The sequence below is a fragment of the Paroedura picta genome, chromosome 7 (assembly GCF_049243985.1).
Source record: "Paroedura picta isolate Pp20150507F chromosome 7, Ppicta_v3.0, whole genome shotgun sequence".
NCBI lineage: Eukaryota > Metazoa > Chordata > Lepidosauria > Squamata > Gekkonidae > Paroedura > Paroedura picta.
The window spans coordinates 11,343,168-11,370,095 of record NC_135375.1 but is presented as its reverse complement, the minus strand read 5'-3'; the positions used below and the strand labels follow the sequence as shown (position 1 = coordinate 11,370,095).

Genomic DNA, 26,928 nt, shown 5'->3' with positions numbered 1-26,928 from the left:
TATCAGATCCCCTCTCAGCCCTTCTTTCCTCCCTCCCTCCCTCCCTTAATTCCCCCTCTCCCCTGACATTATACACCACTAAATTCTGACTGTTCAGCAAGGCTGGGAACTCCCATGGTGTCTTGAGCGCTTGGAGGAGGGCAGGATGCTGTTTCTGTTGGCTGCAGAGGAGAGGACACGCAGTAATGGGTTTAAACTTCAAGTACAACGATATAGGCTAGATATCAGGGGAAAAATGTCCACAGTCAGAGTAGTTCAGCAGTGGAATAGGCTGCCTAAGGAGGTGGTGAGCTCCCCCTCACTGGCAGTCTTCAAGCAAAGGTTGGATGCACACTTTTCTTGGATGCTTTAGGATGCTTAGGGCTGATCCTGCGTTGAGCAGGGGGTTGGACTAGATGGCCTGTCTGGCCCCTTCCAACTCTGTGATTCTGTGATTCTGAGCGTTCTGTGCACAGGTGTATGATGTGTCAATGCAGAAAAATCACTGGGGAAACCTATAGGGGCAGTAAAGGGAACAGCTAGAAGAAGAGTAGTTGTTGTTTTTCTTGGGTTTAATGGTAAAAACATTGGGATGTTGATTTCTTAGAATATCTTAACTGGGGAAAAATATGATGAAATCTTTATGTGGAAGCTGGTCAACTTATATGAATCTCCCCGTCAGGGTTTGTTCCGCAAAGTGAGAAAACTGTATTTAATTCATTTGTTCATTCGTTCGTTCATTTGTTCATTCGTTCGTTCATTCATTTGTTCGTTCATTTGTTTGTTTATTGAATTTATAGCCCGCTGCTCTCAGAAACAGGCTTGCTGTGGGTCACACAAAACAATCCAGACAATAAAAACCAATAAAACCCATTAAACCCTCAATTTGTACTATACAACAAAAACGCCAACAGATGGCAAGAAAAACCATAGCCCTCCTTAAAACAGGAAGTCCCTTACAAGGGCAGCATGAGGGGGGGGGGCTTATAAAAGCTGCCGGGTAGCGACAGCAGTTTCTTAGTTATTGTCGTCTTATTTCAAATAAAAAGCTATGACATCTTCTGAAGTAATACTGCACATGTTTACTTACATAACTAGAGAACAGTCAAACACAATCTTTAACAGTAACCTTTTCTTTGAGGCAAAAGGAGACACACGTTCTTTTCCTCTTGTTTGCATAAAGTTAACAATCTGGTTATTACATTGTTTCATTTGATATTCACAACATAGACTTAGCGGTTACTTTGCGTTTTCTTTACAATCCCAACAGTTCTTTTACTCTGCCTTTCACTACCCGAAGGAGTCTCATCGTGGCTTACAATCACCTTTCCACCCTCTCCCCACATCAGACACCCTGTGAGCGAGGGAGGTGGGTCTGAGAAAGCCCTGGCAGGCCTGCTCTGTAAGAACAGCCCTACCAGGACTGTGACTAGCCCAAGGCCACCCAGCCGGCTGCATGCGGAAGAGCGGGGAATCAAACCTGGCTCGTCACTACACCAAGCTGGCTCTCCCTAGTGTCGCCAGGTTAGGGACGTCCATTTGTTAAATCCGTGGGTTAAGGAGGCACGGACTCTGCGAGTTCATCTCAGCTCTTTATTGACCCCAGCTGGAAGGTACAGAGAACTAAAACTGAATTGAGACCCCCCCTCCCGCCCCCCATATCCCACCAATATATATACATATATACAATGGGGAACAATAAGAAACTCCGGCCAATGGACGCTATTGGTCAGTTTCACTTTAAACCAGGGATAATCAACCTGTGGTCCTCCAGATGTTCATGGACTACAATTCCCATGAGCCCCTGCCAGCATTCGCTGGCAGGGGCTCATGGGAATTGTAGTCCATGAACATCTGGAGGACCACAGGTTGACTACCCCTGCTTTAAACTGATTGGAACGGAGAGTCGGGATCCAGCTGCACGTTGGCCTGTTACAAACACAGGATTACGATCCTGCCTCAGACCTCACGCTCAGGTACTTGGCAGGTCTACCTGCAGAATGTGTCTACTTCAGCTTGTTCCCTTCCTGTCTCATGATAGGCTTGTTAAGGTTTCCCCAGTTCTTCAGAGAATTGTTGGCTCTCTTCGTCTTCCCCAGCAGGATTAGAGACTTCGCCCTTGCTGGATCCTACTCAGGAGGAGACGGGCAATGCAATTATGAAGTCACTTCACCCTTGACCTACAGTTCCTCTGTTATATACAATCTCACATTCCCATTGTTCAGAATAAATACTGACAAAAAAAATCTCTGCAAATAGGTTTCTTCTCCCTTGCATGATTGAAAGATCTCCTGCCAGGGAAATCCGATCTCTTGCTTGTATCCTTCAAAGCCACTTTAGCCAAGGGGCTGGTGGTGCATATTTTCATGCAAAATGATGCCCCCGTGCATGGCGCAGGCCCAAAACAAAATGGGACTACGGAGAAGTGGGGTCCCTGCTTATGGGGTGTAAACATTTAGGCCATGACACAATGAATGCGAAAGATGGAAGTCACATTAAGAGGGACAGGCTAATACACATTATCATATCTTGTCTCCCCCTTTCCTTATAAGTCACGTAAGAAGTAAACCCTTTGTCACCCTGAAATTGAAATTCCAGAGGGTCAATGAGGATCCAAAGTCAGGGACTGGCCTGCCCATGGAGCACAACCCACATTTCCCCAGACGTGGCATGTGGACCTCCCCCAGTGTATACAATCTAGTATAGATTGAGTTAACTTCTGACCCAAGCATTTCTTGAATTCTGAATCTTCCTGATTGGACGGAAGGTATTTACACTCTAGCATGGATGCAAAGGCCACTGAAAATTGACCGGCTTGGTTTTCGTTCTGTGGTGTCCTTTTTCCTCAGGAAGAGCTCATACAGTGTTGAATGTGCCAATGGAAAAAAAAACAAATCAGGGATTTAGCCGGTTACACACTGCAGGAAGATTTCGGTTGTTTTCCTTTTCTGGCCAAGTAGTGGGCCCGGTTGGCTTCCGGGTACGTCACTTTGGAGAGAGGCAATTTGTAGATGGCCTCGTTGTTGGTGGTGAGAAGCAGGAAGGTGAGAGAAGACAAGCAGAAAGCCCAGGTCCCCAGCGGGAGTCCAAACTGGGAGGGAAAAGAAGAATGGCCCTCTTAGACAAATGTGTACAACTGCAACCAGCATAACAAGTAAGCGTGCCAACTCCAGGTTGAGAATGTCTAGAGATTTGGGGGGTTGGAGGCTGAGGAGGGTAAAGTTAGGGGAGGGAAGTGACCTAAGTGAGATATAATGCCATAGAATCCTCCCTCTAAAGCAGGGGTAGTCAAACTGCGGCTCTCCTGAGGTGCTCCTGGGAATTGTAGTCCATGGACATCTGGAGGGCCACAGTTTGACTAACCCTGCTCTAAAGCAACCATTTTCTCTAGAAAGCCTGAGCTTTGTAGTCTAGAAAGGAGTTGTAATTTTGAGAGATCTCTAGCTTCCACCTGAATATTCAAATGATGAAGACCCGTCAGCCACGGAAGGTATCAAACAAACAAACAAACAAAAAAACAATGCATGTAAGAAAAATCTTTGTTGTAAAACCGGAAGAGCCAAAAAACTCGAACGAGGTCCGGATTGACACTCGTTTTCAGCCACTTTCCTCAGTAGCTCAGTCTGGGGTGCCTCCATTCTATGACAGAACCTATTGTCTGATTGATACTGAGAAGCATTGTAGAAGCATTGGAATGAAACATACATACAGAAGTCCATATGAGATTCATTGGAAATCAGGAGAGAACTACTGAGGAAAGTAGCTGAAAACGGGTGTCAATCCGGACCTCATTCTAGCTCTTTGGCTCTTACGGTTTTAGAATAAAGAAAATTTTTCTTACATGCATAGTTGTGCATGTCAGCTTTTTTCTGGTTTGATGTCCACCTGGAAATTGACAAGCCTAGAAACGAGCCAGCGACCAAAGATTAGTCTGATCCATCCTTTGCTATTCATGAAACAAATGTTTATGCATTTGCAAAACTTGTCTTAACAGGGACACAAGAGGAGGACGAGTTTTGGATCCATGAACCTGCTTTCTACTGAGTCAAACCAGGGGGTATCAAAGTCAGGCTTGTCTTCTCTGACTGGCAAAAGTTATCTTTGTTTCCTTGCTTGTTTATTTGCATATTGTTTCTTCCCATCCTTTTCGGCATATGTCTTGCACCTTCTAGCCGTCACTTCAATATTACATTGCTGTATCTCCTGAGTTTTCCCTTGCACATTTAAGATAAGAGCAAGAACGAGAGAGCTGGGTTTTTTTTAATAATCCGCTTTTCTCTACACAAAGGAGTCCTCAAGTGGCTTACAATTACCTTTTCCTTCCTCTACCCACAACATACACCCTATGAGGTAGGTGGGGCTGTGAGAGCTCAGGCAGAACTGCTCTGTAGGAACAGCCCTAAGAGAACTGTGATTAGCCCAAGGTCACTTAGCTGGCTGTATGTGGAGGAGTGGGGAATTAAACCTGGTTATCCAGATTAGAGTCCATCAGTCAACCAGTAGACCATGTTGTAGGAGGAAAATACATGGAGGTACCGTGATGTAATATAAAAGTGACCACTAGAGGGAGTGAAACATGTGGAAAAGAAGGAGAGTGGTCAATGAAGCAACGGGGCATACAAGTCCTGAAAATAATGGCTATTGCTTCCTCATCCACGTGAGGGTATCGTATCGTATCCCAAGCACTTGAAGAATATGCCCCTCCATTAAAATCTCTGGCACTTACCACTGCAAACATATTGGACAGTGTTTCTCCCACATAGGCAGTAAACAGAGCTGCGAAAAGATGAATAAGGATCAGATCAGGAAGCATTTACACGGACTGCAGGAGACGTTGAGCTGGGGGAGATAGGGAGAAGATGGCTCCTGGGCCTTTTCTTTAAGCTTTCAGTGGCAACAATTCCCATTCATGAGCTCCCACCATACTATGCTGGTTCTCTCCAGCTCTTCTCCAAGGTAATTGATCTCTACAGACTGAGGATGACTTATAATTCCACGGCATCTCCTGGCCCCACGTAAAGTCCCTCCCCTCCGGGCCGCAGCCTGGGGGTTGGGGACCACCGGTATAGAGGAAACACTCTGCCTGGGGCAGGAATTCTCTGGATTCTTGATGTTTGGGGGGCCACAAGGGGAGGGCTTCTGGAGTTCTGGCCCTGGTGGCACCTGGGTATGGGCCACTGTGTGTGATGGACCACTGGCCTGATCCAACATGGCTTCTCGTGTTCCCCTTCCCAGCCCTTGTGAATGTAAGAGACAAATCCAGGTACCTACCACAAACAATCGCCAAGAGGAACGTCTGCCAAGTGAGGGCATAGAACATGCCTCCTATTGCAATGCAAGATAGGCAGCTGTTGTAATTCCATAAACCGGCGTAGATTCTGCTGAAGGGAGAAGCCATGCTCAGTGCTGTGCAGAAAAAGAGGGAGAAAATGCCATGGATCAGTGGTAAGGCCAGCTGTGTGGTGAAATGAAAGACGAATGAAGAGTCAGCGTGGTGCCATGGGTAGACCATGATCTGGGATATCCAGGTTCAAATCCCCACTCTGCCATGGAAGCCTGCTGGTAACCTTGGGCCCGTCATTCTCTCTTAGCCTAAACCACCTTACAGGGCTGCTGTGAGGACGGGGAAGAGGAGAACAATGTTATAAGCCACTTTGGCTCCCACGGGGGGCAAAAGTGGGATATAGGATGCTTTAGGATGCTTAGGGCTGATCCTGCGTTGAGCAAGGGGTTGGACTAGATGGCCTGCATGGCCCCTTCCAACTCTATGATTCTAGGATTCTATGATTCTATAAGTGAAGTAACTCAACAAAGGAGATCACCTCAACAGGCATTCTCTCACCCCCAAGTCTTCAATGGGCATTTTTGGATGCCAGGAAGGTTCGTGTTTATAATGAGACCAGGCAGGGACTATATTCTATGGCTTCCACCTCTTGCTGAGGAAAGGGACGGAGACTGGCCATGCTAGCGGGGGTCAGACCATTGGTCTATTAAGACCAACACGCTCTCCTCTGACTAGTAGCAGATTTCCATGGTGTTCAGTTGAGGTTGGAACAAAAAATTGAGAGAGGGGATATGATGGTTCTCTTTAAGTCTTTGAAAGGTTGTTACTTGGAGGAGGGCAGAGGGAGGTTCCTGTTGGCTGCAGAGGAGAGGACCCATCGTTTTAGCGGTAAACTATGTGTAGAATGGTACCGCATACATACCAGGAGAAAAATATTTACACTCCAAGTAGTTCAGGAGTGGAATGGGCTGTCTAAGGAGGTGGGGAGCTCCCCCTCACTGGTGATCTTCAAGCAGTGGCTGGACAGGTCCTTCTCCTGGATGCTTGAGGCTGATCCTGCACTGAGCAGGGGGTGGGACTAGATGGCCTGCATGTCCCCTTCCCACTCTAGGATTCTAGGAGTCTAGTTCAGCAGTGGAATGGGCTGCCTCAGGAAGTGGGGAGTTCCCCCTCACTGGTAATCTTCAAGCAGCGGCTGGACAGATCCTTCTCCTGGATGCTTGAGGCTGATCTTGCATTGAGTAGGGGGTAGGACTAGATGGTCTGGATGGCCCCTTCCTAATCTAGGATTCTATGGATGTCTTTCATTGAGCAGGGGGCTCAACTAGATTGACCTCTGTGGATCCTAGTATTCTATATTGTAATAAAAAAGCAATAAGTAAGAAAATGTCATACCAGCAACAATTCCCATGGCTGAACCAATCACAGCATGGATGAAGATGAGCGGGGAGGAGATAAACAATGCCACCATAATCATGCCTCCAGTCCAAGGGTTGTCACAGCCATACACCTGCCCAACTCCTACGGGGATCGATTGGAATAGCTGCAGAGCAAACAGTGGGAGGTGAGACTTTACGGCTTTCTCCTATGGAATACCCTGACCTGGATGTAGTCTGAACAGGGCTTTTTACCCACTCCCAGTTCAAATGAATCCCTCCAATCTACGCTGAATTTGATTTCCATTTCGATTTTGGGCGCTTTAAATTTTCCATCCGCAACATGCATAATTGATCCAGAGTGACCCTACCTTTCCCGTGCAATATCCAGAAATGGATATAACCCTCAATATTTGAAAAACCAGCAACAGTTAGTGTGCAGATTTTTGCTTTTTGCGAATTAACTCCCTTCTCCATGTCTTGTAGCAAAACAGTCTTCCGTGATGGGCAAGGGTATCAATTCAAAGGCTTCCTGGTTCCCGGTTGCAAGGCTTTTCTTAAAGTGACTGCGCTCCAGAAGCCCTAACTTCTCTCAGCAGAGATTTGCCTCTTGTTATTTCCCTCTCCTCTGCTGTCTCCAATCGTCTCTCCCCCACTCTCATTCAAGAAATGAAAGAAAGAGACTCCTGTTGTGCTTGGCTCCCCTCCCTGCTCTGAGCTTCCACAACCAAGTGCAGAACACTTTCTGTTTCACTTGGGAGGGGGGGGATAGAGGAAGACCCGAGTTCAAATCGATCTGAACTCAGCAGGATGCACAATGGAAAAAACAAAGTAAGTGCAGAATCAGCCCAGGGCAGGGTGAAGTAATAATGCTAATCTTTGAGTCGTCTTGATGGTGGAAAGTAAGGTCAAGTCACAGCTGACCACTGAGGAAGTCCGGGGGTCCACCAAGTTCCCAGATGCACCAAGGAAGTCCAGAGTTGCTTTACAGGTTGTTTGCCATTGCCCCCCTCTGCATCGCAACCCTGGAGGACTTCCTTGGTGGCCTCCCGTCCAAATAGTAACCAGGGCCAACCCAGTTTAGCTTCCCAGATCTAACAGGATAAGGCTTGCCTGGGCTATCCAAGTTGGGTCATAGGGATCGGAGGCCGCAGAAGGAGAGGAAACAGGGCCAGCAGTAGTTTGTCATGGCTTCCCTCTGCACAACAACCTCGGAATTCTTTTATGGATGGGAGACCAGGAGGTCCCTTCCAACTCTATGATTCTATGAGACTAGAAGAATTCCAAACTTGCTGTGCAGAAGAAGGTAGCCTCAAACCACCTCTGTTCCTCTCTTGCCTTGAAAATTTGTGGTTTCTTCATGAGTTGGTGGGAATTTTCACACTCATACCCCGGCCTTCTATGCTGTCAAATCTCCTGGGAGGTCAGACAGTGACGTGGTGTCCCCTCAATGTAGTTCTTAAGAGTGGTGGCTTCTAATCTGGCCCTCCAGGTTTGATTCCCTGCTCCTCCATATGCAACCAGCTGGAAGTGTCACAGTCCTGATAAGTGCCATTCTCACATGGCAGTTCTCTTAGAGCTCCCTCAGCCCCACCTCCCTCACAGGGTGTCTGTTGTGGGGAGAGGAAGGGCAGGTGCTTGTACGCTGCTTTGAGACTCCTTCGGGTAGTGAAAAGTGGGGTATAAAACCCAACTCTTCTTCTTCTTCTTCTTTCTCTTCTCAGATGTGATATTATCTACCAGGCAAGTGAGCTATGAAGTTTGTCTCCAGTCCAGGATGGTATGAACCGAGCCTTTGTGAGGCAAACCCCCTTCTCCAACCTGAGCTGGCCTCTATTTTTTGGGCACAAGCCGCAGGGGTCACCTTATGCAACGAAGGTCACAAAGGTGAGATGGGGGAAGCTGGCCACTGATACAGAGGGCTCCTTTGTAATTAAATCAAATGTTCGATGCAAGAATTTGTTTTGGATCGACAGCGGGAGAACTGTGTGCCGCTCGGCCCAGTTGCTGGGGAATGGCTGATGTGATACTTGTTTTTTGCGTCTTGCAGAGATAAGACGAAAACAAGATGTTTCAAATAGCCCCTTAATCTGGCCTAAATAGTTCCCTACGTCGGAGAGGAGCAGAGCAGATTCCAAAGCGGCTGAAGTCTCAACCTGTAAATTTCCACAGAGCTTGAGAGGCCACCGTTGTCTCCATGTCAACGGTTTTTACCGTTTTAAGCAAGAATTTAACTACCAAACATGCATACCGGGCATATCCGAAATAACTCTTTGCTGCCAATTCAGTGGGTGCTGCTCAGGTAGAGACCACAGAAGCTCTTCCGCTGGACGGGGGGGATGGGAAAGTGCATCTAATCCCCCTCTTAAATCAAACTTGGTTTTAAACAAAGATGTACATTTGCAAAAAGGAGAAACCAGCGATTTAAGCTTTGCTCTCCCCCTCTGCATAAGCACCCAGGTCTAAAGGAGAACTCCCTGCTTTAAGATGCTTAGGGCTAATCCTGCGTTGAGCAGGGGGTTGGACTAGATGGCCTGTATGGCCCCTTCCAACTCTATGATTCTATGATTCCCTTCCTGACATTTCAAAGGCACACCTGTGAGGAGGGGAGAGATCTTGGGATTGCATGATTAAAGATCTGCTTTCCCAAACTGATAACATCAAGATTTTGTCTGTGATCTTGGCCAAGTTTTGTCTTGGCTATGGTGAGAATGGAGATCTGGAAGCCCCACCTCTGCCCTTCAATCAAATGCTCACTTTACTTTGATTGGAAAAAAATCAGCAAGGTTCAGCTTGAATTGGATACATATTTCATTTATTCATACCTTGCCTTTTCGTCCGAAGTGGGTTAGCTCATCTTCCTCTCCTATTTATCTTCTCAGCAGCCCTGCGAGGTGGGCTAGGCTGAAAGAAGGTGGGACTGGTGGCCCTTTAAAATGTTTAGGTGAGCCCCTGCCCCCTTGTACTCTTTTATGTCTTGCATGGCCAACGCCATACTCCATGGCTGGGGTTGCCAACTCTGGGCTGGGAAATTCCTGGAGATTTGGGGATGGGGCCTGAGGAGGGCAAGGTTTGGGATGCAAGAGGATCTGGGAGGGAGAGAGTTGAAAGAATTCTCTCACTGGGGGACACTGGGCAATTGGCCCAGTGGCCGGTGACAGTGGATGAGCGATGGGGTTGTGAGTGTCCTCCATAGTGCAGGGGGTTGGACTAGATGACCCCAGAAAGGCCCTTCCATCTCTATGAGTCTATGATTCTAACCTCACCTGCCTCACAGGGTGCCTGTTGTGGGGAGAGGAAGGGAAAGTGATTGCCCGCCACTTTGGGACTCCGTTGGGTTGTAAAAAGCGGGGTATAAAAGCCCAGCTCTTCTTCGTCTCTCTCCTAGTGCAAAAACCCACAGTGAGAGACGTGGCCGCTCTCGGTTGTCTTACCAAAGGCACCTGGAGCTCGGACCAGTTAAGACCGGGCACCGAAGTAACGGGTTCAATGAGACTCGTCGGGAAGAAGAGGTTGTAGTGGCCTGTAGCGGCGACGAAGACGGTCAGCGCCAGGTTGAAGGGGAGAGTGAAAACCGGCAGGTCCCACTTGCTAAAGACAGAGCCCAACGCACTGGTGAAAACGGGGCTGTAAGACAAAAGCAGAGGATGTGGAAATAAAGGCAACTGAGGGCCCCTTTGTAATCTGCAGGGAAACATCAGCGGTCTCTGGACTCAGCGCTGCCAGATCTTAGTCAGGGCAGAACCTACTTAGCTTCCAGCCTCTGATGAGGTTGACCTAACCTTTGCCATCCAGTTCGGAATACAGCGGAAAGAGGCCAGCAGCCAGCCCCTAGCCAAAATGCTGACCTTTGAATGGCCCTGATGAGGTCAAGTGATGTCAAGTTACGGTTTGGTGTAGTGGTTAGGAGTGCCGACTTCTAATCTGGCATGCCAGGTTCGATTCTGCGCTCCCCCACATGCAACCAGCTGGGTGACCTTGGGCTCGCCACGGCACTGATAAAACTGTCCTGACCGAGCAGTGATATCAGGGCTCTCTCAGCCTCACCCACCCCACAGAGTGTCTGTTGTGGGGAGAGGAAGGGAAGGTGACTGTAAGCTGCTTTGAGCCTCCTTCGGGTAGAGAAAAGCGGCATATAAGAACCAACTCTTCTTCTTCTTCTTCTTCTTCTTCTTCTTCTTCTTCTTCTTCTTCTTCTTCTTCTTCTTCTTCTTCTTCTTCTTCTTCTAAAGAAGTCCAGGGTCCACCAAGGAAGCCCAAAGTCACTACGCAGAGGAACGTTTTCCTCTGCGTAGCAACCCTGACCTTCCTTGGTGGTCTTCCACCCGAATGCTAGCCAGGGCCAGCCCTGCTTAAGTGCTGAGATCTGATGATGCTGGACCAGCCTGGGCCACTTGCGTGCCTTTAACATTTTAGATGCACAGTCCGATTGTGTTTGCTCAGAAGGAAATGCTGCTGTATCTTTGAGCAGATCCCTCTTCTATTTGCTCAGGCAAAGAACTTTAGATAAAACCTCTGTCCGCATTATACCATAAACGTTTATTTTATTTTTTTTTGTAAAACAAAGAAAACCCTCAAAAAGTCACGGGTCTGCTTAGAAGGTAGGCACAGCGCAGGGAATGGTTGTTGGGTGGAGGGAGGAAAGGTTAGCCTCGCCTCCCAATCGTCAAAGGAAACCCACCCTGTGGATTTATTCCAGGTAAACATGAACTTTTATACATATGGTAGCAGGTGGCAGAGGAGGGGCGGAAAAGATTCGCTTTAAAATTGCAAGCGGTAGGTCAGGAAGTCTGCAATGGTTTGCAGAACAACTTCGATACAAATCCTCAATTTAACACAAAATGAGGAAGGGGAGGCTGAGACCCTGGGGAGCAGCTGCCAGTCTGAACTGGCAATATTGACCTTGCTGGGCCAAGGATCTGACTCGGTAGAAGGCCTCTTCATGTGTTCATGTTTGTGACAGTCTGTGACTTGGGGTTTAGCCACCTGCTTTGCATGAAGAAAGTCTTGGGTTCAGTCCTCAAACACCTGCAGTTCAAGGTCTCAGACATGTTTTAGGAATGATGCTGGAGAGGCCATGATGAACAAGAAGAGCCCTGCTGGATCGGACCAGTGGTCCATCTAGTCCAACATCCTGCCTCACACAGTGGCCAACCAGTCCCTCTGGAGGGCCAACGACAGGGCAGAGAGGCCAAGGCCTTCATAAGAACCTCAGAAGAGCCCTGCTGGTTCAGACCAGAGGTCCATCTAGTCCAGCATCCTATCTCTCACGGGGGCCAACCAGTTCCTCTGTTCAGCCCACAACAGGGCATAGAGGCCGAGGCCTACACAGGAACATCAGAAGCCCTGCTGGATCAGATCAATGGTCCATTTAGTCCAGCATCCCGTCTCACGCGGTGGCCAACCAGTTCCTCTGGAGGGCCAACAGCAGGGCAGAGAGGCTGAAGCTTTGAGATTCAGATAGTAGAGGCTCCCTAATAGCCCCTGATAGACCCATGCTACCGGAATCTAATTCCTTTTTAAAGTCAGCTATGGCTGTGGCCATCACCTTGTCCTCCAGCAGGACACCCCATATTTTAAGAAGAAGAAGAAGAGAGTTGGTTCTTATACGTTGCTTTTCTCTACCCGAAGGAGTTTCAAAGCGGCTTACAGTCACCTTCCCATTCCTCTCCCCACCACAGACACCCTGTGAGAGAGGTGAGGCTGAGAGAGCCCTGATATTACTGAAGAAGAAGAAGAGTTGGTTCTTATATGCCGCTTTTCTCTACCCGAAGGAGTTTCAAAGCGGCTTCCAGTCGCCTTCCCTTTCCTCTCCCCACAACAGACACCCTGTGGGGTGGGTGAGGCTGTGAGAGCCCTGATATCACTGCTCAGTCAGAACAGTTTTATCAGTGCCATGGTGAGCCCAAGGTCACCCAGGTGGCTGCATGTGGGGAAGGAGCAGGGAATCGAACCCGGCACACCAGATTAGAAGTCAGCACTCCTCACCACTACACCAAACAGGCTCTCAACTGGCTTAACCACTCTCGTAAGTCCCTGGGGCAGTGTAATAAATATCCTGCCAGCTTAAGAGCCAAGTATGAGAACGGAATAAAGCGGAAAGAGGCCAGCAGCCAGCCCCTTAGGAACCAGCCCCCTCCCTGAACTTACCACGTCATGGACATGAGAATTAAGGGAATCAAAAGCCACCAGTAATAATCGGCCTTGTGTGAGAAGATGGCCATCAGCATGCCCACGAGGACCCCGTTGTAGCCGTGGAGTCCTGCTGCTATGGCAGATCTGCAGGAAGAGGGAAATAGGATACAGATTCTTATGACCACAGTTCTGTGACAAGAATGGAGAGTCAGAGTCAACGCTGGGCATCTGTTAAGACTGCTGGGTCTTTCTTGCCCATGTGGTGGAATTGCACAGTCATGAATGGTACAGTTCATGATCAATTGTAAACGGTATTTAAGTGTAAATTTCCTTTAGGCCCCAAAAGCAGGCTATGAAGTCTGGTTCCAGCAGGTTTACCCAGGAAAGGAAGAGAATTTTTCTTCCGTGCAACGACAGCTGCAAGACTCCCAATTGTTGCATACTGGAAAGTTCTGTAGATGGGCCCTTGGGTGGGAAAAGTCAGAGAACTGGCCATAATGGCTAAATGGACTCATCTGGCTAACCCAAAGACCACCAGGAGAATTCCAAGACCCCTGGGAGGGAGATTTAAGCATTCTGTAGCTTTCTTTATTTTTGTAATTTCTTTTAATCTTAATTTTGAAAAAAAAGGAATGGAGAGCCGGCGTGATGTGGCTGTCAGATGTTTTAATTGTGCTATAAACCACCCGGAGTCTATTGATGGAGAGGGGTGATGTATAAACCCAGTTATCACTCCCTCCCTCCCTCCCTCCCTCCTTCCATCCATCCATCCATCCATCCATCCATCCATCCATCCATCTATCCATCCATCCAATTTCCTTCCTTCCTTCCTTCCTTCCTTCCTTCCTTCCTTCCTTCCTTCCTTCCTTCCTTCCTTCCTTCCTTCCTTCCTTCCTTCCTTCCTTCCTTCTTTCCTTCCTTCCTTCCTTCCTTCCTTCCTTCCCTCCCTCCCTCCCTCCCTCCCTCCCTCCCTCCATCCATCCAATTCCCTTCCTCCCTCCCTCCCTCCCTCCCTCCCTCCATCCATCAAATTCCCTTCCTTCCTTCCTTCCTTCCTTCCTTCCTTCCTTCCTTCCTTCCTTCCTTCCTTCCATCCTCCCTCCCTCCCTCCCTCCAATCTTCCTTCCTTCCTTCCTTCCTTCCTTCCTTCCTTCCTTCCTTCCTTCCTTCCATCCATTCTTCTATTCTATTCTATTCTATTCTATTCTATTCTATTCTATTCTATTCTATTCTATTCTATTCTATTCTATTCTATTCTATTCTATTCTATTTCTATTCTATTCTATTCTATTCTATTCATCCATCCATCCATCCATCCATCCATCCATCCATGAAGGACTTGGCCACAAGTTAGGGGATTGGCTCTCTCTGTCCAGAGGGTTAATGTGTGAGTGTAAAAATCAATGGGGAGAGAGTCGATTGTGTCATGGTGTGTGTGTGTGTGTGTGTGTGGGGGGGGGGGTCCAGGCTGTCTTCTCAGCTCCTGCCGTTCTTTCAAGCCAACACGGCAGAGCTACCATAGTAGTAGTAAATGTATGTGTGTGTGGGGGGGAGGGGAGTGAAAGGAGGGCAAAGGTGGTGATGTCACTTCTAGGGCCATGACAGAGAGGTATAGCCAGCTGACATCTCTTCTGGAAGTCCTCAGCCTTGAAGATTTATTTCAGGAGCTCCTCCACAGTCATAAGATTGAGAAAGGGTGGGCTGGAATATCCCCTGTGAGTCAGCCAGGAAAAAGAAAGAACCAAGGGCGAAAAACAGACATCAGAGGAGGTAGCAGTCACAAGTATCAAAACAGACAAAATTCTCATTCTTACTGAAATCGCTCTTCTCCCCCCAAAGGCTGAAGATAGCAACCAGGGATCACCAGGGATCCCGGCCAATCCGCGTCATGAACAGCCTCATCTCGTAGAAGCCCACATGCAAACATTATCTGTCTCACATGGTCCTTCGGTTTGCGTATGGGTGGTAGCTCCTTCTAGGGCAATCACCTACAATTTGACGGCTTTAATTGTCACTTGAGGGTGTTTAGCAAGTGCACTGCTATAAACCCTCTATGTAGGGCAAGGCAGACTATATAATGGAAAAAAGTAAACAGTGCAGCGTAGTGATATGATTAGGAACCGGGAGTCCCAGGTTCGAATCCCAGCTCTGCCACTGAAGCTTGCTAGGAAACCTTGGTCCTGCCATCCTCCTGGGGGCAAAAACCTACCTTGCAGGGTTGTTGTTAGGATCAGCCTCCTTGAGCACATGGGACATAATTATTTTAGTCATTCAATCAATTGGTTATGGAGACGGGGAGGTGGCTGCTGTAAGCCACTCCGGATCTTTCTTGGGCTGCAAAGTGGGGTAGAAATGAAAGGAATCGAACCACCCCCCACCCAACATTTGTGAACTTTGAAACAGAAGGCTCACCTGTGAAGAGAGATGCAGGTGGCCAGCCGTGTTGATCCCAACGGCACCTTGAAGATCAATAAAGTTTTATTCAAGGTGTGAGCTTTCGGGTGCATGCGTGAGCATGCACCCGAAAGCTCACACCTTGAATAAAACTTTATTGATCTTCAAGGTGCCGTTGGAATCAAACTTAATAGTGCTCACCTGCTTGAGATTGCTTTGATGTGTTGGCTTAATCTGCACCCCACCTTTCTCCCCAACGAGAACCCCAAGTAGATGACATTGTTCCCTTCTTCTCTGTTTTATCCTCACAACAACCCTGTAAGGTAGGATAGGCCGAGACGGTGTGAGTGACCCTAGGTCATCCAGTGACCCAACATGAGTGGGGATTCGCATCTGGGTCTCCCACATCCTAACGTGGCACTCTAACCACTGCACCATGCTGCCTTAAGTCTGCTCCTGGATTTGTACCACTCGGCTTTGCTACAGAATACAACATTTGGAGGTTGTGGATACATAGAATCATAGAATCATAGAATCATAGAATCATAGAATCATAGAGTTGGAAGGGGCCATACAGGCCATCTAGTCCAACCCCCTGCTCAACGCAGGATCAGCCCTAAGTATCCTAAAGCATCCAAGAAAAGTGTGTATCCAACCTTTGCTTGAAGACTGCCAGTGAGGGGGAGCTCACCACCTCCTTAGGCAGCCTATTCCACTGCTGAACTACTCTGACTGTGAAAAACTTTTTCCTGATATCTAGCCTATATCGTTGTACTTGAGGTTTAAACCCATTACTGCGTGTCCTCTCCTCTGCAGCCAATGGGAACAGCATCCTGCCCTCCTCCAAGTGACAACCTTTCAAATACTTAAAGAGGGCTATCATGTCCCCTCTCAACCTCCTTTTCTCCAGGCTGAATATTCCCAAGTCCCTCAACCTATCTTCATAGGGCTTGGTCCCTTGGCCCTAGATCATCTTCGTCGCTCTCCTCTGTACCCTTTCAATTTTATCTACGTCCTTCTTGAAGCGAGGCCTCCAGAACTGCACACAGTACTCCAGGTGTGGTCTGACCAGTGCCGTATACAAGAGATACGATCAAGAGACCGTAAGCCCAGCTGGCGCAAAGATGCTGGGAGAAATTAGAGGACTATTAACGGGCCACGTACCTGTCCTGGCTCAGAAGGAGAGCAGCTAAGGTTGAGGCGGCCGCTCCTAAGCATCCAGTGAGGGTCAGCCAAGGACTCTGGACCAGGAACGCTGCAATCATGATCAGCCCGCTGAGGGGGTTGCTGACAAACATCACTTGAGAAAAACCCCGCAGGAACCAGTCAATGAACTGCAACACCAGAGGCTTATCTGAAAGAGAGTCCCGCTGTGTTACAGATGTACAGGAGTCTTATTCACAACATGAACATGTACAAACCCTAATAGGTTAGACCTAACATATCGCTAATTGTTTGGCCCTGACACACCCCTGATAGGTTAGACCCGACATACCCCTAATAGGACTCCAGGGAATGGTAGAGCAGGGGTAGTCAACCTGTGGTCCTCCAGATGTTCATGGACTACAATTCCCATGAGCCCCTGCCAGTGTTTGCTGTGGTAGAGGACAGGAAGGCCTGGAAGGTCATTGTCCATGGGTTCTCGATGGGTCGGACATGACTTCGCAACTAACAACAACAACAACCCCTAATAGGTTGACACATTCCTAATAAATTGAAACTGACATACTTCTAATAGGCTGGACCTGACATACCCCGAATACCTCTGTTTATTTATTTAGAAGAAGGTTGGTTTGTATGCCCCACTTTCACTACCTGAAGGAGTCTCAAAGTGGCTCCCAATCACCTTCCCTTCCTCTCCCCACAACAGACTCCCTGTCAGGGAGGGGAGGCTGAGAGAGCCCTGATATCACTGCTTGGTCAAAACAGAAGAAGATGAGTTGGTTCTTATATGACGCTTTTCTCCACCCAAAGGAGCCTCAGAGTGGCTTACATTCGCCTTCCCTTTCCTTCCCTGAAAAATTATTCAGGCGTTGAGAAATCTCAGAAGTGGTGTGATTGTGCAGAATATGATTGGGAAGCAGAGCTGTGGACATGCCCACCCAGGGCCCCTCCCCTTCCCACCCCCCCAGGACCATTATTGGCCTCTTTGAAAGGGGTGGGTGGGTCAAGATGACCATATATGGGCCTTCCACCCCCTAAATGTTTGACATGTTAAAAATATATTAAAAATTAATCAGCTCCCACCTATTCAGGAGATTGTTCCGGGAAACCCTTGTCGAGAAAGCCCGGTGTAGAATCATAGAATCATAGAGTTGGAAGGGGCCATGCAGGCCATCTAGTCCAACCCCCTGCTCTAGAAGGGGACTGTAAGCTGCTTTGAGCCTCCTTTGGGTAGGGAAAAGTGGCATATAAGAACCAACTCTTCTTCTTCAGTAATCTCAGGGCTCTCTCAGCCTCACCCACCTCACAGGGTGTCTGTTGTGGGGAGAGGAAAGGGAAGGTGACTGTAATGCGCTTTGAGCCTCCTTTGGGTAGGGAAAAGCGGCATATAAGAACCAACTCTTCTTCTTCTTCTTCTAGACCTTTTACAGAGCCAATGTTGTAGTAGTGTAGGCAAGAGTTTGTCTATACGAGGCCTAACATGGTATATAAAAGGACATCCTATTACTGGGCCTGTAGACGGGTAATTCTTTAACTTTGGGGTTCTTAATTCAGCTTTGGGGTTAAGTTTTGTCTCCCCCTTTCTCTGTTTTTGGTTGCGGCTAAATCGACACACTGCAATCCCCAGCCGTGCCGACTCGTCCCGTCGTTCAACAGTTAAGCACTGGGTTTCGTCTCTCGTGCGTGCTTCTCTCGCAACATCTGGCTGGCTTCTTCTTCGCCAACGAGGTTGTAAAATATGACACACATTTATTATTGTTTGTAAAAATGTTTTGCAGTTAGGAAGTTGATTGAGCGGCACAGTGCCTGCCAGCAGAGTTCATGCCGGAGACAAACGGGCTTATTTATGGGGCTTGCGTCTAACGCGGCAGATGGTGTGGGCACATCAGCCTGCCAGGGTATGCCCGGATGGCGACGCACCCTTCTGCACATAATTTAAACGTCACACTGGATGGACGGTGAGATGCACGCCCCGGTAGGGAGGGGGGAAGAAGAAGAAGAAGAAGAAGAAGAAGAAGAAGAAGAAGAAGAAGAAGAAGAAGAAGAAGAAGAAGAAGAAGAAGAAGAAGAAGAAGAAGAAGAAGAAGAAGAAGAAGAAGAAGAAGAAGAAGAAGAAGAAGAAGAAGAAGAAGAAGAAGAAGAAGAAGAGTTCGTTCTTATCTGCCGCTTTTCCCTACCCGAAGGAGGCTCAAAGCGGCTTATAGTCGCCTTCCCATTCCTCTCCCCACAACAGACACCCTGTGGGGTGGGTGAGGCTGAGAGAGCGCTGATATCACTGCCCGGTCAGAACAGTTTTATCAGTGCCCTTATGAGCCCAAGGTCACCCAGCTGGTTGCATGTGGGGGAGCGCAGAATCAAACCCGGCATGCCAGATTAGAAGTCCGCACTCCTAACCACTACACCAAACTGGCTCTCTGAAGGAGGTATGCATGCTCAGAGACTAAACAGCCAGCATTATGGAGTGTGAATTCCTGGAGATTTGGAAAAGGTTTTTGGAGGTAAGGGAGATCAGTCGGAATGTGATGCCATAGAGTTCGCTGTCCAGAGCGGCCAACTACTCTTGGAGGACTGATCTCTGTAGCTGGTTGGAATTCCGAGAAAACTCCAGATTCTACCTGGAGGTTGGCAGCCATACTTTGCACCAAAGTTGTATGTGCTGGTTCCAGGATTTTGGGGTCCTTTTGGCAGAGCTGCCAGCTTTGGATTGAGACATGCTTGGAGACTTTGGGGCAGAGCCTGTGGAGGGCGGGGTTGAAAGAAGGGAGTCTGCCTCAAGCTTCCATTTTCGTCAGAGTCTGCCTCAAGTTTCCATTTTCTCCAGGTGAACTGGTCTCTGCCTGCTGAAGAGGAGAGATGGCAACCCTAGCTGCAGGTAAGATGGGCTTCTGGAGTTCTGGCCCTGCCGGTGGACCTCCTGATGGCCCCTGGGTTTGGCCCACTGTGTGACACAGAGTGTTGGACTGGATGGGCCATTGGCCTGATCCAACAGGGCTTCTCTTATCTCTCCCCTAATAATGCCCAGTTTGCGTCTGTGATGTAATACTTACCTTGATTGGCCCTCAGGGGGATATGCGCCCCATAGAGAGAGGGCAGACCCCCACTCAGGGTCAATTATGGGTCGTCCCTGTCCTCCTTCACCTCCTCTTCATTTCTGCAGCTTCAAGACCTTTTCGGTCCTGGCCCCTACCTGGTGGAATGAGCTCCCGGAGGAGCTACGGGCCCTGGAGGAGCTTTCAGCTTTTCGCAGGGCCTGTAAAATGGACATCTTCCACCAGGGCTATGGGTGAGGCCAGGGCGAAGAGAAGACCTGTGGGCCCCCCAAAAGAGGAGAAGGGAGGGAAGGTATTCCACCATATTCTAATAATGGTGGCCTGCTGTTTCCCCCTGGTCCCCAGCGGGGGTAGGCAGGGGATTGGTCTGCTGTCATGTTCTTGCTGGGTTTGTATGTTATTAACTGTTTTGCTTTAGGTTTTTTTAGAAAGGGGATTTGTATTTTACCTATTTAATCTGGTTTTGCCGAGAGTGGCGGGCAATAAATTCAAATAACAACAACAACAATAACAACAACAAAAATACACAATCCTGCTTCCTGGCGGAACATCAGCAGTAAGCCAGGACAGAAGGAGGAGGGCCGGTCCTGGTGGCCTAGCTTGCCCTGCTGGGTCGCTTCTGCCCCGATGCAGCCTTGCATGTGCTGAAAAGCAGAGGGCTCTATGCCCCCCAACAAATGTTTTTGGAAAGTAGGTGGGCCCAAGTGGTGCTTTTGGCCTAAGAGCTTTCTGATTGGCCATTGGAGGTTTGACTGGCTGTGTGGCTGCCACTACAGTAGAAGGAACTTCATTGTGTGACGGAAGGTAAACTGCAGCGGCCATTTTGGGGCTGGCTCCACCATCTGTGGCAGCCATTTTGTGGATATACCCATCAGGCTGCCAGCAAAAAAGGTGGGGGACCCTTGATCTGAGAGCTCACCTGAGAACTGAATCCTGGTTTCTTCAGCTAACCATGGTTAAAAAGAACCATGGCTGTGTGTTCAGTCTAACCCACGTTTCAAAAGAACTATGGTTGTGCATCCAATCTGAATGGGGCCATTGGCTCTCCTAAGCATTTACCTTTCAGCCAGTCTCCAAATGCCTTCATATCTCCCGTGAAATAGCTCAGCGCGCCCCGGATTCGTTCCCAGCATGTCCTTGTCTGAGGTTGTGTCGTGTCGCTCTTCTCCCTGGGTGCTTCGATCTCCATTTTCAAGCCCTGCAAGAGGCAGCAGCACCGTGAGTCAGCCATCGCAATACCCCTTTCCACGGATCCCAAGTTCTTTCATTCCAGGGGAAAGTAAAGTGGCTGGAGGCTTAGCTAGGGGAAAAAACCCTAGGGCACCTGAGATCTTCACACACATCAGTTCCACTTAATATTTCCGGTAAGGCCTTGGAGGGGGAGCTGGTCTCATGGCTTAAGTGCCACCCAGCGCTTAACACCCACTCAGAGAGACTGTCCCGCCCCTGAGTGCCTCCTCCCCCAACCGGCTTGCCTGTTTGTCCAGTGGCCAGCCAATCTCCTTCCGTCCCCCACCCCTGACCACCCCCTCCTCCTCCCACTTCCCTCCGAGGCTCGGAGGCTGCAGATCCCCGTGACGTGAGAACTGTTCCATAAAAGCTGCCTGCGGCCTTTCCAAGGTCCTGGGGGGGAAGAGGATCCTTTCCGCAGAGTTCTCCCCCCAGTCTAGTGCTGTTGTATTCCTAAATGCAACAGGCTTGGCCCCTAGTCCACAAATAACTCTCCTCCAGCTAATGTTGCCAGCTGAGATATGCATGGGTGTGATGTGACACAACTTTGGAGTCATGTCCGTTCTGGTAAAAAAAAAACAAGTGGAAGTGATGTTAGGGTGCCAACTCAGGGATGGGGAAAAGTCTGGAGACTTTGGGGGTGGAGCCTGCAGTGGGTGGGGCTTGTAGAGGGAAGGGATTTCAATGGGATATAATGCACTACAGTCCACCTTCTAAACGGCCATTGTTTCCAGGGGAACTGATCTTTGTGGTCTGGAGATGAGCTGTAATTCTGGGGGATCCCCAGGTCCCACGTGGAGGCTGGCATCCCTAGGTAGCTCTAGGAACCCACACAGAAACTCTATGGTAAAAGCATAGCACATTGAGCAATTCCTAGTGCTACCCTTCCAGAAGTGATGAACTGCAGTCAACATCATAGTCTTTTAAAAAATTAATTGTTTCTCATCACCATCCTGCGCCGTGGGAATTGGGGCCAGTAGGCTTGGCCAGCCCTGTCACCATCTTGGAACCTCTCTGAGAGAGGTAGGCCGCACCCCAAATCTGCCTACCTGGGCTTCCTTCCTCTCCAGGAGTGGAATGCTTTGGGAGGGATCTTGGGCCCAAGCTGGTCCAACTGAGCTTGTATCTCTCGGGAGTGGGTTGGTGGAGGGCCCACCAAGGTCGGCGAGGGAGCGTTCGTCCATCTCTCCTAGCCCTGCGTACGTGACAAAGGGCAGGGAAGATGAAGTCAGTCGGAGTATCTGCTCCCGGCCTCGCTAAGAGATTTTATGTCTTTACATCTTTACTGTCACTGAGTCAAGTGACCCTCATCAGGTTGTTGGGTTTATGGCTCCTCTTGGAGATGGTAGGCTGGCCTGTGTTGAACCAGGGCCCGCTTAGGTGAAAGGGGTATGTTTTATGGGTCCCATACAGGCAGGCGGGATGGGGCAGCGGAAAGTGCCACCAAGTCACACCCTACTTCTAGGAGGGTCATTGGGTCTCCTCTGGTCATTGGTAGGAGTTGGGTGGGGTTGCCGGATCTAGGTTGAGACTCTCCTGGAGGACAGGGACCTCAGTGGGATACAATGCTAAAAAAGTCCACCATAGCAGCCATTTTTCTCCAGGGCAACTCTGGTTCCCAACCTCCAGGTGGTGGCTGGAGATCAGGTGAGAATCCACAAAGGTTAGGGATCAAAGCAGATATAGAAAAATGGAAGCAATTTATTACTAGAGCTCAAAAAAATGTTTAAAAAACACAAAGGAATCTCTCTGGTGGTGGTCAGTTCCACAGATTAACAATGTGTGAAGAAGCATTTCCTTTGAGCTGAACTGGTTGGCCACTGCGTGAGACAGGATGTTCAACTAGATGGACCCCTGGTCTGATATAGCAGGGCTCTTGTGCTGTTCTTATGAAGGCCTCAGCCTTCTGAAAATTGATTATAGAATCATAGAATCATAGAATCACAGAGTTGGAAGGGGCCATACAGGCCATCTAGTCCAACCCCCTGCTCAACGCAGGATCAGCCCAAAGCATCCTACCCTAAGAGGTCATGGCTTACAATCAGCCCGAAGCATCCTAACACTCACACAGTTTTCTCTTTGAAAAACAACTGGGGACAAAAATTCCGTTTGGTCTTTGTTGTTGTTACAACAATATTGTAACAGTGGAAGCCCTCCGGCCGGAATGCACATTCATTCATTCAGAAGAAGCGCTGGGCTTTTTTGTAACCCGCTTTTTACTACCTGGAGGTATCTCAAACTGGCTCACAATCATCTACCCCTCCTCTCCCCACAACAGACACCCTGGGAGGTAGGTGAGACTTAGAGAGCTCTGAGAGAACTGGGACCATCCCAAGGTCTTGCAGCTGGCTGCATGTGGGAGAAAGTGGTGGAGAACCCAGTTCTCCAGACCAGAGGCTCTCAACCACGACACCATGCTGGCTCTCCTAATTAAATCAGGCATCGTTTCAAACAGATGTCAGCTCAAGAAGCCTTGGGTTCCGAGCTCTTAAAAGGAAGAAATTAAGACCAAATAAAAATAGACTTGGCTTCCCGAGACTTGTAATTTGCTTTCGGGTGACTTTTCTTATCTCTTCCCACGGGTCGTTTCTGTTGGCACGGTTAAGAGGGCAGGGCCGGCGAAAGATAAGTCCAGACACGGTTTGATCTTCCTTGCTGGGAAAAACCGACCGAACTTCTGCAAACTTCTTGCTGAAGCGAAGCTTCTGAACGTGGCTATTGAGAAAAGAAGCCCTCCAGATTCAGCCCTTCGGTACTTTCCTAGTTGACTCTATTTCCTACGGAATCCTTTTTTACAAGACCTTGCTAACATCTTCTGGCAAAACAGGACTTGCAGCAGAACCAAAGAGTCTGGCATTGAATCGCACCTGTTAAGATAAGAGTTTTGCCATCGAATTAGCCGAACGTTGACTCTCCTTACCTGGAGCAGAGTCCAGCAACCAAGGTCCCTTTGCCAAGTTGATGGCTCGGAGAGAGTGTGCAGAGATAGCGCTGGTGGGAAGGCGCTGCTTATATAGCCCGGCGTAACTCACTCTGCCATTCCCGCCTCCTCCTGCTTCACGCAAATACAACTCTGCGTTCCAAGGCAGATTTGAGAAGAGAATGTTTTGCATTGCAGTTTTCTTGAACAAATCCCCCACCCAGTTCCCCCTCCCTCTTCCGAGCCCCCTTCCACAACTCGTGCTCCCCCCGGGAAAGAAGTTCCAGCTCTGAAAAACGAAAACACAGTGAATGCAGTTTGCCAGCATTTAAGCAGATGGAAATCTCTTTATGGTAGGACTGAGCAGGCATTTAAACCTCTCTTGTTAAAATCAGCTGGGGGCTGCGTTTGGGTGAGATTGTCCTTCTGGCTGAAAGGGGTCAGAGGAATAAATGTAGATGGTCAAAATGTGCTGAAAAGTGCCGTTTCCATCCACTTCAGCATCCGTTTCTCACAATAAAATCCAGTTTGAAAGTGCATTCTTCAGCATGTGTGAAAGTGTGAGTCTGCCTGAGTAAAGTGCATTCTTCAGCATGTGTGAAAGGGTGAGTCTGCTTGAGTAAAGTACATTCTTCAGCATGTGTGAAAGTGTGAGTCTGCCTGAGTAAAGTGCATTCTTCAGCATGTGTGAAAGGGTGAGTCTGCCTGAGTAAAGTGCATTCTTCAGCATGTGTGAAAGGGTGAGTCTGCCTGAGTAAAGTGCATTCTTCAGCATGTGTGAAAGGGTGAGTCTGCTTGAGTAAAGTGCATTCTTCAGCATGTGTGAAAGGGTGAGTCTGCCTGAGTAAAGTGCATTCTTCAGCATGTGTGAAAGGGTGAGTCTGCCTGAGTAAAGTGCATTCTTCAGCATGTGTGAAAGGGTGAGTCTGCTTGAGTAAAGTACATTCTTCAGCATGTGTGAAAGTGTGAGTCTGCCTGAGTAAAGTGCATTCTTCAGCATGTGTGAAAGGGTGAGTCTGCCTGAGTAAAGTGCATTCTTCAGCATGTGTGAAAGGGTGAGTCTGCCTGAGTAAAGTGAATTTTTCAGCATGTGTGAAAGGGTGAGTCTGCCTGAGTAAAGTGCATTCTTCAGCATGTGTGAAAGGGTGAGTCTGCCTGAGTAAAGTGCATTCTTCAGCATGTGTGAAAGGGTGAGTCTGCCTGAGTAAAGTGCATTCTTCAGCATGTGTGAAAGGGTGAGTCTGCCTGAGTAAAGTACATTCTTCAGCATGTGTGAAAGGGTGAGTCTGCCTGAGTAAAGTGCATTCTTCAGCATGTGTGAAAGGGTGAGTCTGCCTGAGTAAAGTGCATTCTTCAGCATGTGTGAAAGGGTGAGTCTGCCTGAGTAAAGTACATTCTTCAGCATGTGTGAAAGGGTGAGTCTGCCTGAGTAAAGTGCATTCTTCAGCATGTGTGAAAGGGTGAGTCTGCCTGAGTAAAGTGCATTCTTCAGCATGTGTGAAAGGGTGAGTCTGCCTGAGTAAAGTGCATTCTTCAGCATGTGTGAAAGGGTGAGTCTGCCTGAGTAAAGTGCATTCTTCAGCATGTGTGAAAGGGTGAGTCTGCTTGAGTAAAGTACATTCTTCAGCATGTGTGAAAGGGTGAGTCTGCCTGAGTAAAGTGCATTCTTCAGCATGTGTGAAAGGGTGAGTCTGCCTGAGTAAAGTGCATTCTTCAGCATGTGTGAAAGGGTGAGTCTGCCTGAGTAAAGTGCATTCTTCAGCATGTGTGAAAGGGTGAGTCTGCCTGAGTAAAGTGCATTCTTCAGCATGTGTGAAAGGGTGTGTCTGCCTGAGTAAAGTGCATTCTTCAGCATGTGTGAAAGGGTGAGTCTGCCTGAGCAATGCACTTTCAATCCTCAATGCACTTTAGCAGTGGTTTCAAGCGGATCGGGCCATTTTGCACAGTAAAATCCAGTTGCAAACGTACATTGAAAGTAGACTGAATCATAGACTCATAGAGTTGGAAGGGGTCATCTGGGTCATCTAGTGCAACCCCCTGACCTATGCAGGACACTCACTGCATTGAAAGTGCATTCTTCAGCATGTGGGGAAGTGTGAGTCTGCCCGAATAATGCACTTTCAATCCACCCTCAATGCACTTTAGTGATGGTTTCAAGTGGATATTGGATTGTAAATTGAAGGCCATTGAGGACAATTCCGCACTAGTGGTACCACTCTGGATTGCTGCCACTACATTGTGGCAGAGCTGCATGTTCCATTGCTTTCTGTGTCCCCATGGGGGGACACGCCCCAGATTTGTGCACCTTGATGGACTCAGCCAGGGTAGAAATGTTCCGCCTTGCAAGGGGGCAGTGGCGGCGGGCTACTTGCGGAGGGTGGGTTCACAATCCCACCTTCCTGCAAATACATCTGAAATCTTGGAGAAAGCTACAACCAGCGTGTAAAGAATCCAAGGCAGTTTTATTGCAGAGGAAACAAGAGTTCAGCCCCAGAGTTCAGAAATCACAAAACATTTTTGACAATTCTGATTGGACAAAAGTATGCACGGAGTGGCCTCCTGCCAAATCAGACCCTTGGTCTGGTGAAGTCAGTATTGTCAACTCAGACTGACAGCTGCTCTCCAAGGTCCCAGGTGGAAGTCTTTCCCTCCACCTACCGCCTGGCCCTTTTTAATTGGAGATGCCGTGGTTTGAACTTGGGACCTTCTGCAGGCCAAGCGGGTGCTCTGCCACTGAGCCCTGTCCCCTCCTGGTTGGTTGGGTATCTGTGTTTCGGTCAGTGGAATGTCCTGTACGGGGAAGGCCAAGGAATGTTGGCAGGAAACAAGCTGGTGTACCAAAGGGGCAGGTAAGGCATTTGCTGGGCTACAGAGCTGCTTTTGAAAAAGCAATCTGTATGTAATGCCTTATTTCTTTTGAAATGCCCTGCTTTGCCACTGGCAGCCCCCCCTTCCCCCGCCCGTTTCCCAAGTGACTAGCAGCTGGACTGGTGGTAGGAAGTGCCATAAAGTTTCCGCTAAAAACTGGAAGTAAGCTGGAATTTAGGGAAATCCCCAGGTCCCACCTGGAGACCAGCAACTCTGTATTAGCCATAAGTTATAGATGGCAGACTCTGGGTCAGTGATGTTTGGGGAGTGGGGCAGCAGTGGGAGAGCTTCTGGAGTTCTGGCCCCTCTGGTGGACCTCCTGGCGGCACCTGGGTTTTGGCCACTGGGTGACACAGAGTTTTGGACTGGATGGGCCATTGGCCTGATCCAACATGGCTTCTCTTCTGTTCTCTTAAGAGAAAGCTTTTACTAACTATTACATACCAGTTCAAGAGCCTCTTGTGGCGCAGAGTGGTAAGGCAGCCGTCATGCTGTCTGAAGCTCTGCCCATGAGGTTGGGAGTTCGAT

The 26,928-nt window shown here is 48.7% G+C and overlaps 1 protein-coding gene and 1 long non-coding RNA gene across 5 annotated transcripts in view; one reads left to right on the top strand and one right to left on the bottom strand.

Moving 5' to 3' along the window:
* Positions 1 to 764: 764 nt before the first annotated feature.
* Positions 765 to 23,689, bottom strand: SLC14A1 (solute carrier family 14 member 1 (Kidd blood group)). 4 transcript variants are annotated; one of them, XR_013232973.1, is made up of 11 exons: positions 23,533 to 23,639; positions 21,662 to 21,807; positions 20,442 to 20,580; positions 16,333 to 16,522; positions 12,790 to 12,918; positions 10,074 to 10,266; positions 6,659 to 6,806; positions 5,251 to 5,385; positions 4,706 to 4,755; positions 1,857 to 3,070; positions 765 to 1,739 (listed from the first exon to the last, which is right to left on the bottom strand). XR_013232973.1 is itself a non-coding variant. In XM_077346702.1 (10 exons), the coding sequence occupies exons 2-10, from the start codon at positions 21,794 to 21,796 to the stop codon at positions 2,891 to 2,893; spliced, it is 1,299 nt and encodes a 432-aa protein (XP_077202817.1). In that variant the 5' UTR covers positions 21,797 to 21,807; positions 23,533 to 23,639; the 3' UTR covers positions 1,828 to 2,890. The 4 variants fall into 4 exon arrangements, 2 of the variants coding, with proteins under 2 accessions (XP_077202817.1, XP_077202818.1); XR_013232974.1 differs by lacking the exon at positions 765 to 1,739 and having other exon boundaries at positions 1,820 to 1,933; positions 1,973 to 3,070; XM_077346702.1 differs by lacking the exon at positions 765 to 1,739 and having other exon boundaries at positions 1,828 to 3,070.
* The window catches only part of LOC143842059 (uncharacterized), a 43,398-nt gene continuing 30,551 nt past the window's right edge, over positions 14,082 to 26,928 (top strand). The window contains exons 1-4 of the long non-coding RNA XR_013232975.1: positions 14,082 to 14,161; positions 17,960 to 18,060; positions 19,154 to 19,204; positions 20,486 to 20,600. This is a non-coding gene — a long non-coding RNA (uncharacterized LOC143842059). The remainder of the gene's footprint in view (positions 14,162 to 17,959; positions 18,061 to 19,153; positions 19,205 to 20,485; positions 20,601 to 26,928) is intronic.

Coding starts and splice junctions, on each gene's coding strand:
- SLC14A1 (XM_077346702.1), bottom strand. CDS start 21,796: ATGGACGAACGCTCCCTCGCCGACCTTGGTGGGCCCTCCACCAACCCA. Junction 10,267..12,789: donor ATTCTCATGTCCATGACGTG/GTAAGTTCAGGG, acceptor TTTGTCTTACAG/CCCCGTTTTCACCAGTGCGT. Junction 4,756..5,250: donor CCTCTTGGCGATTGTTTGTG/GTAGGTACCTGG, acceptor ATCTTTTCGCAG/CTCTGTTTACTGCCTATGTG.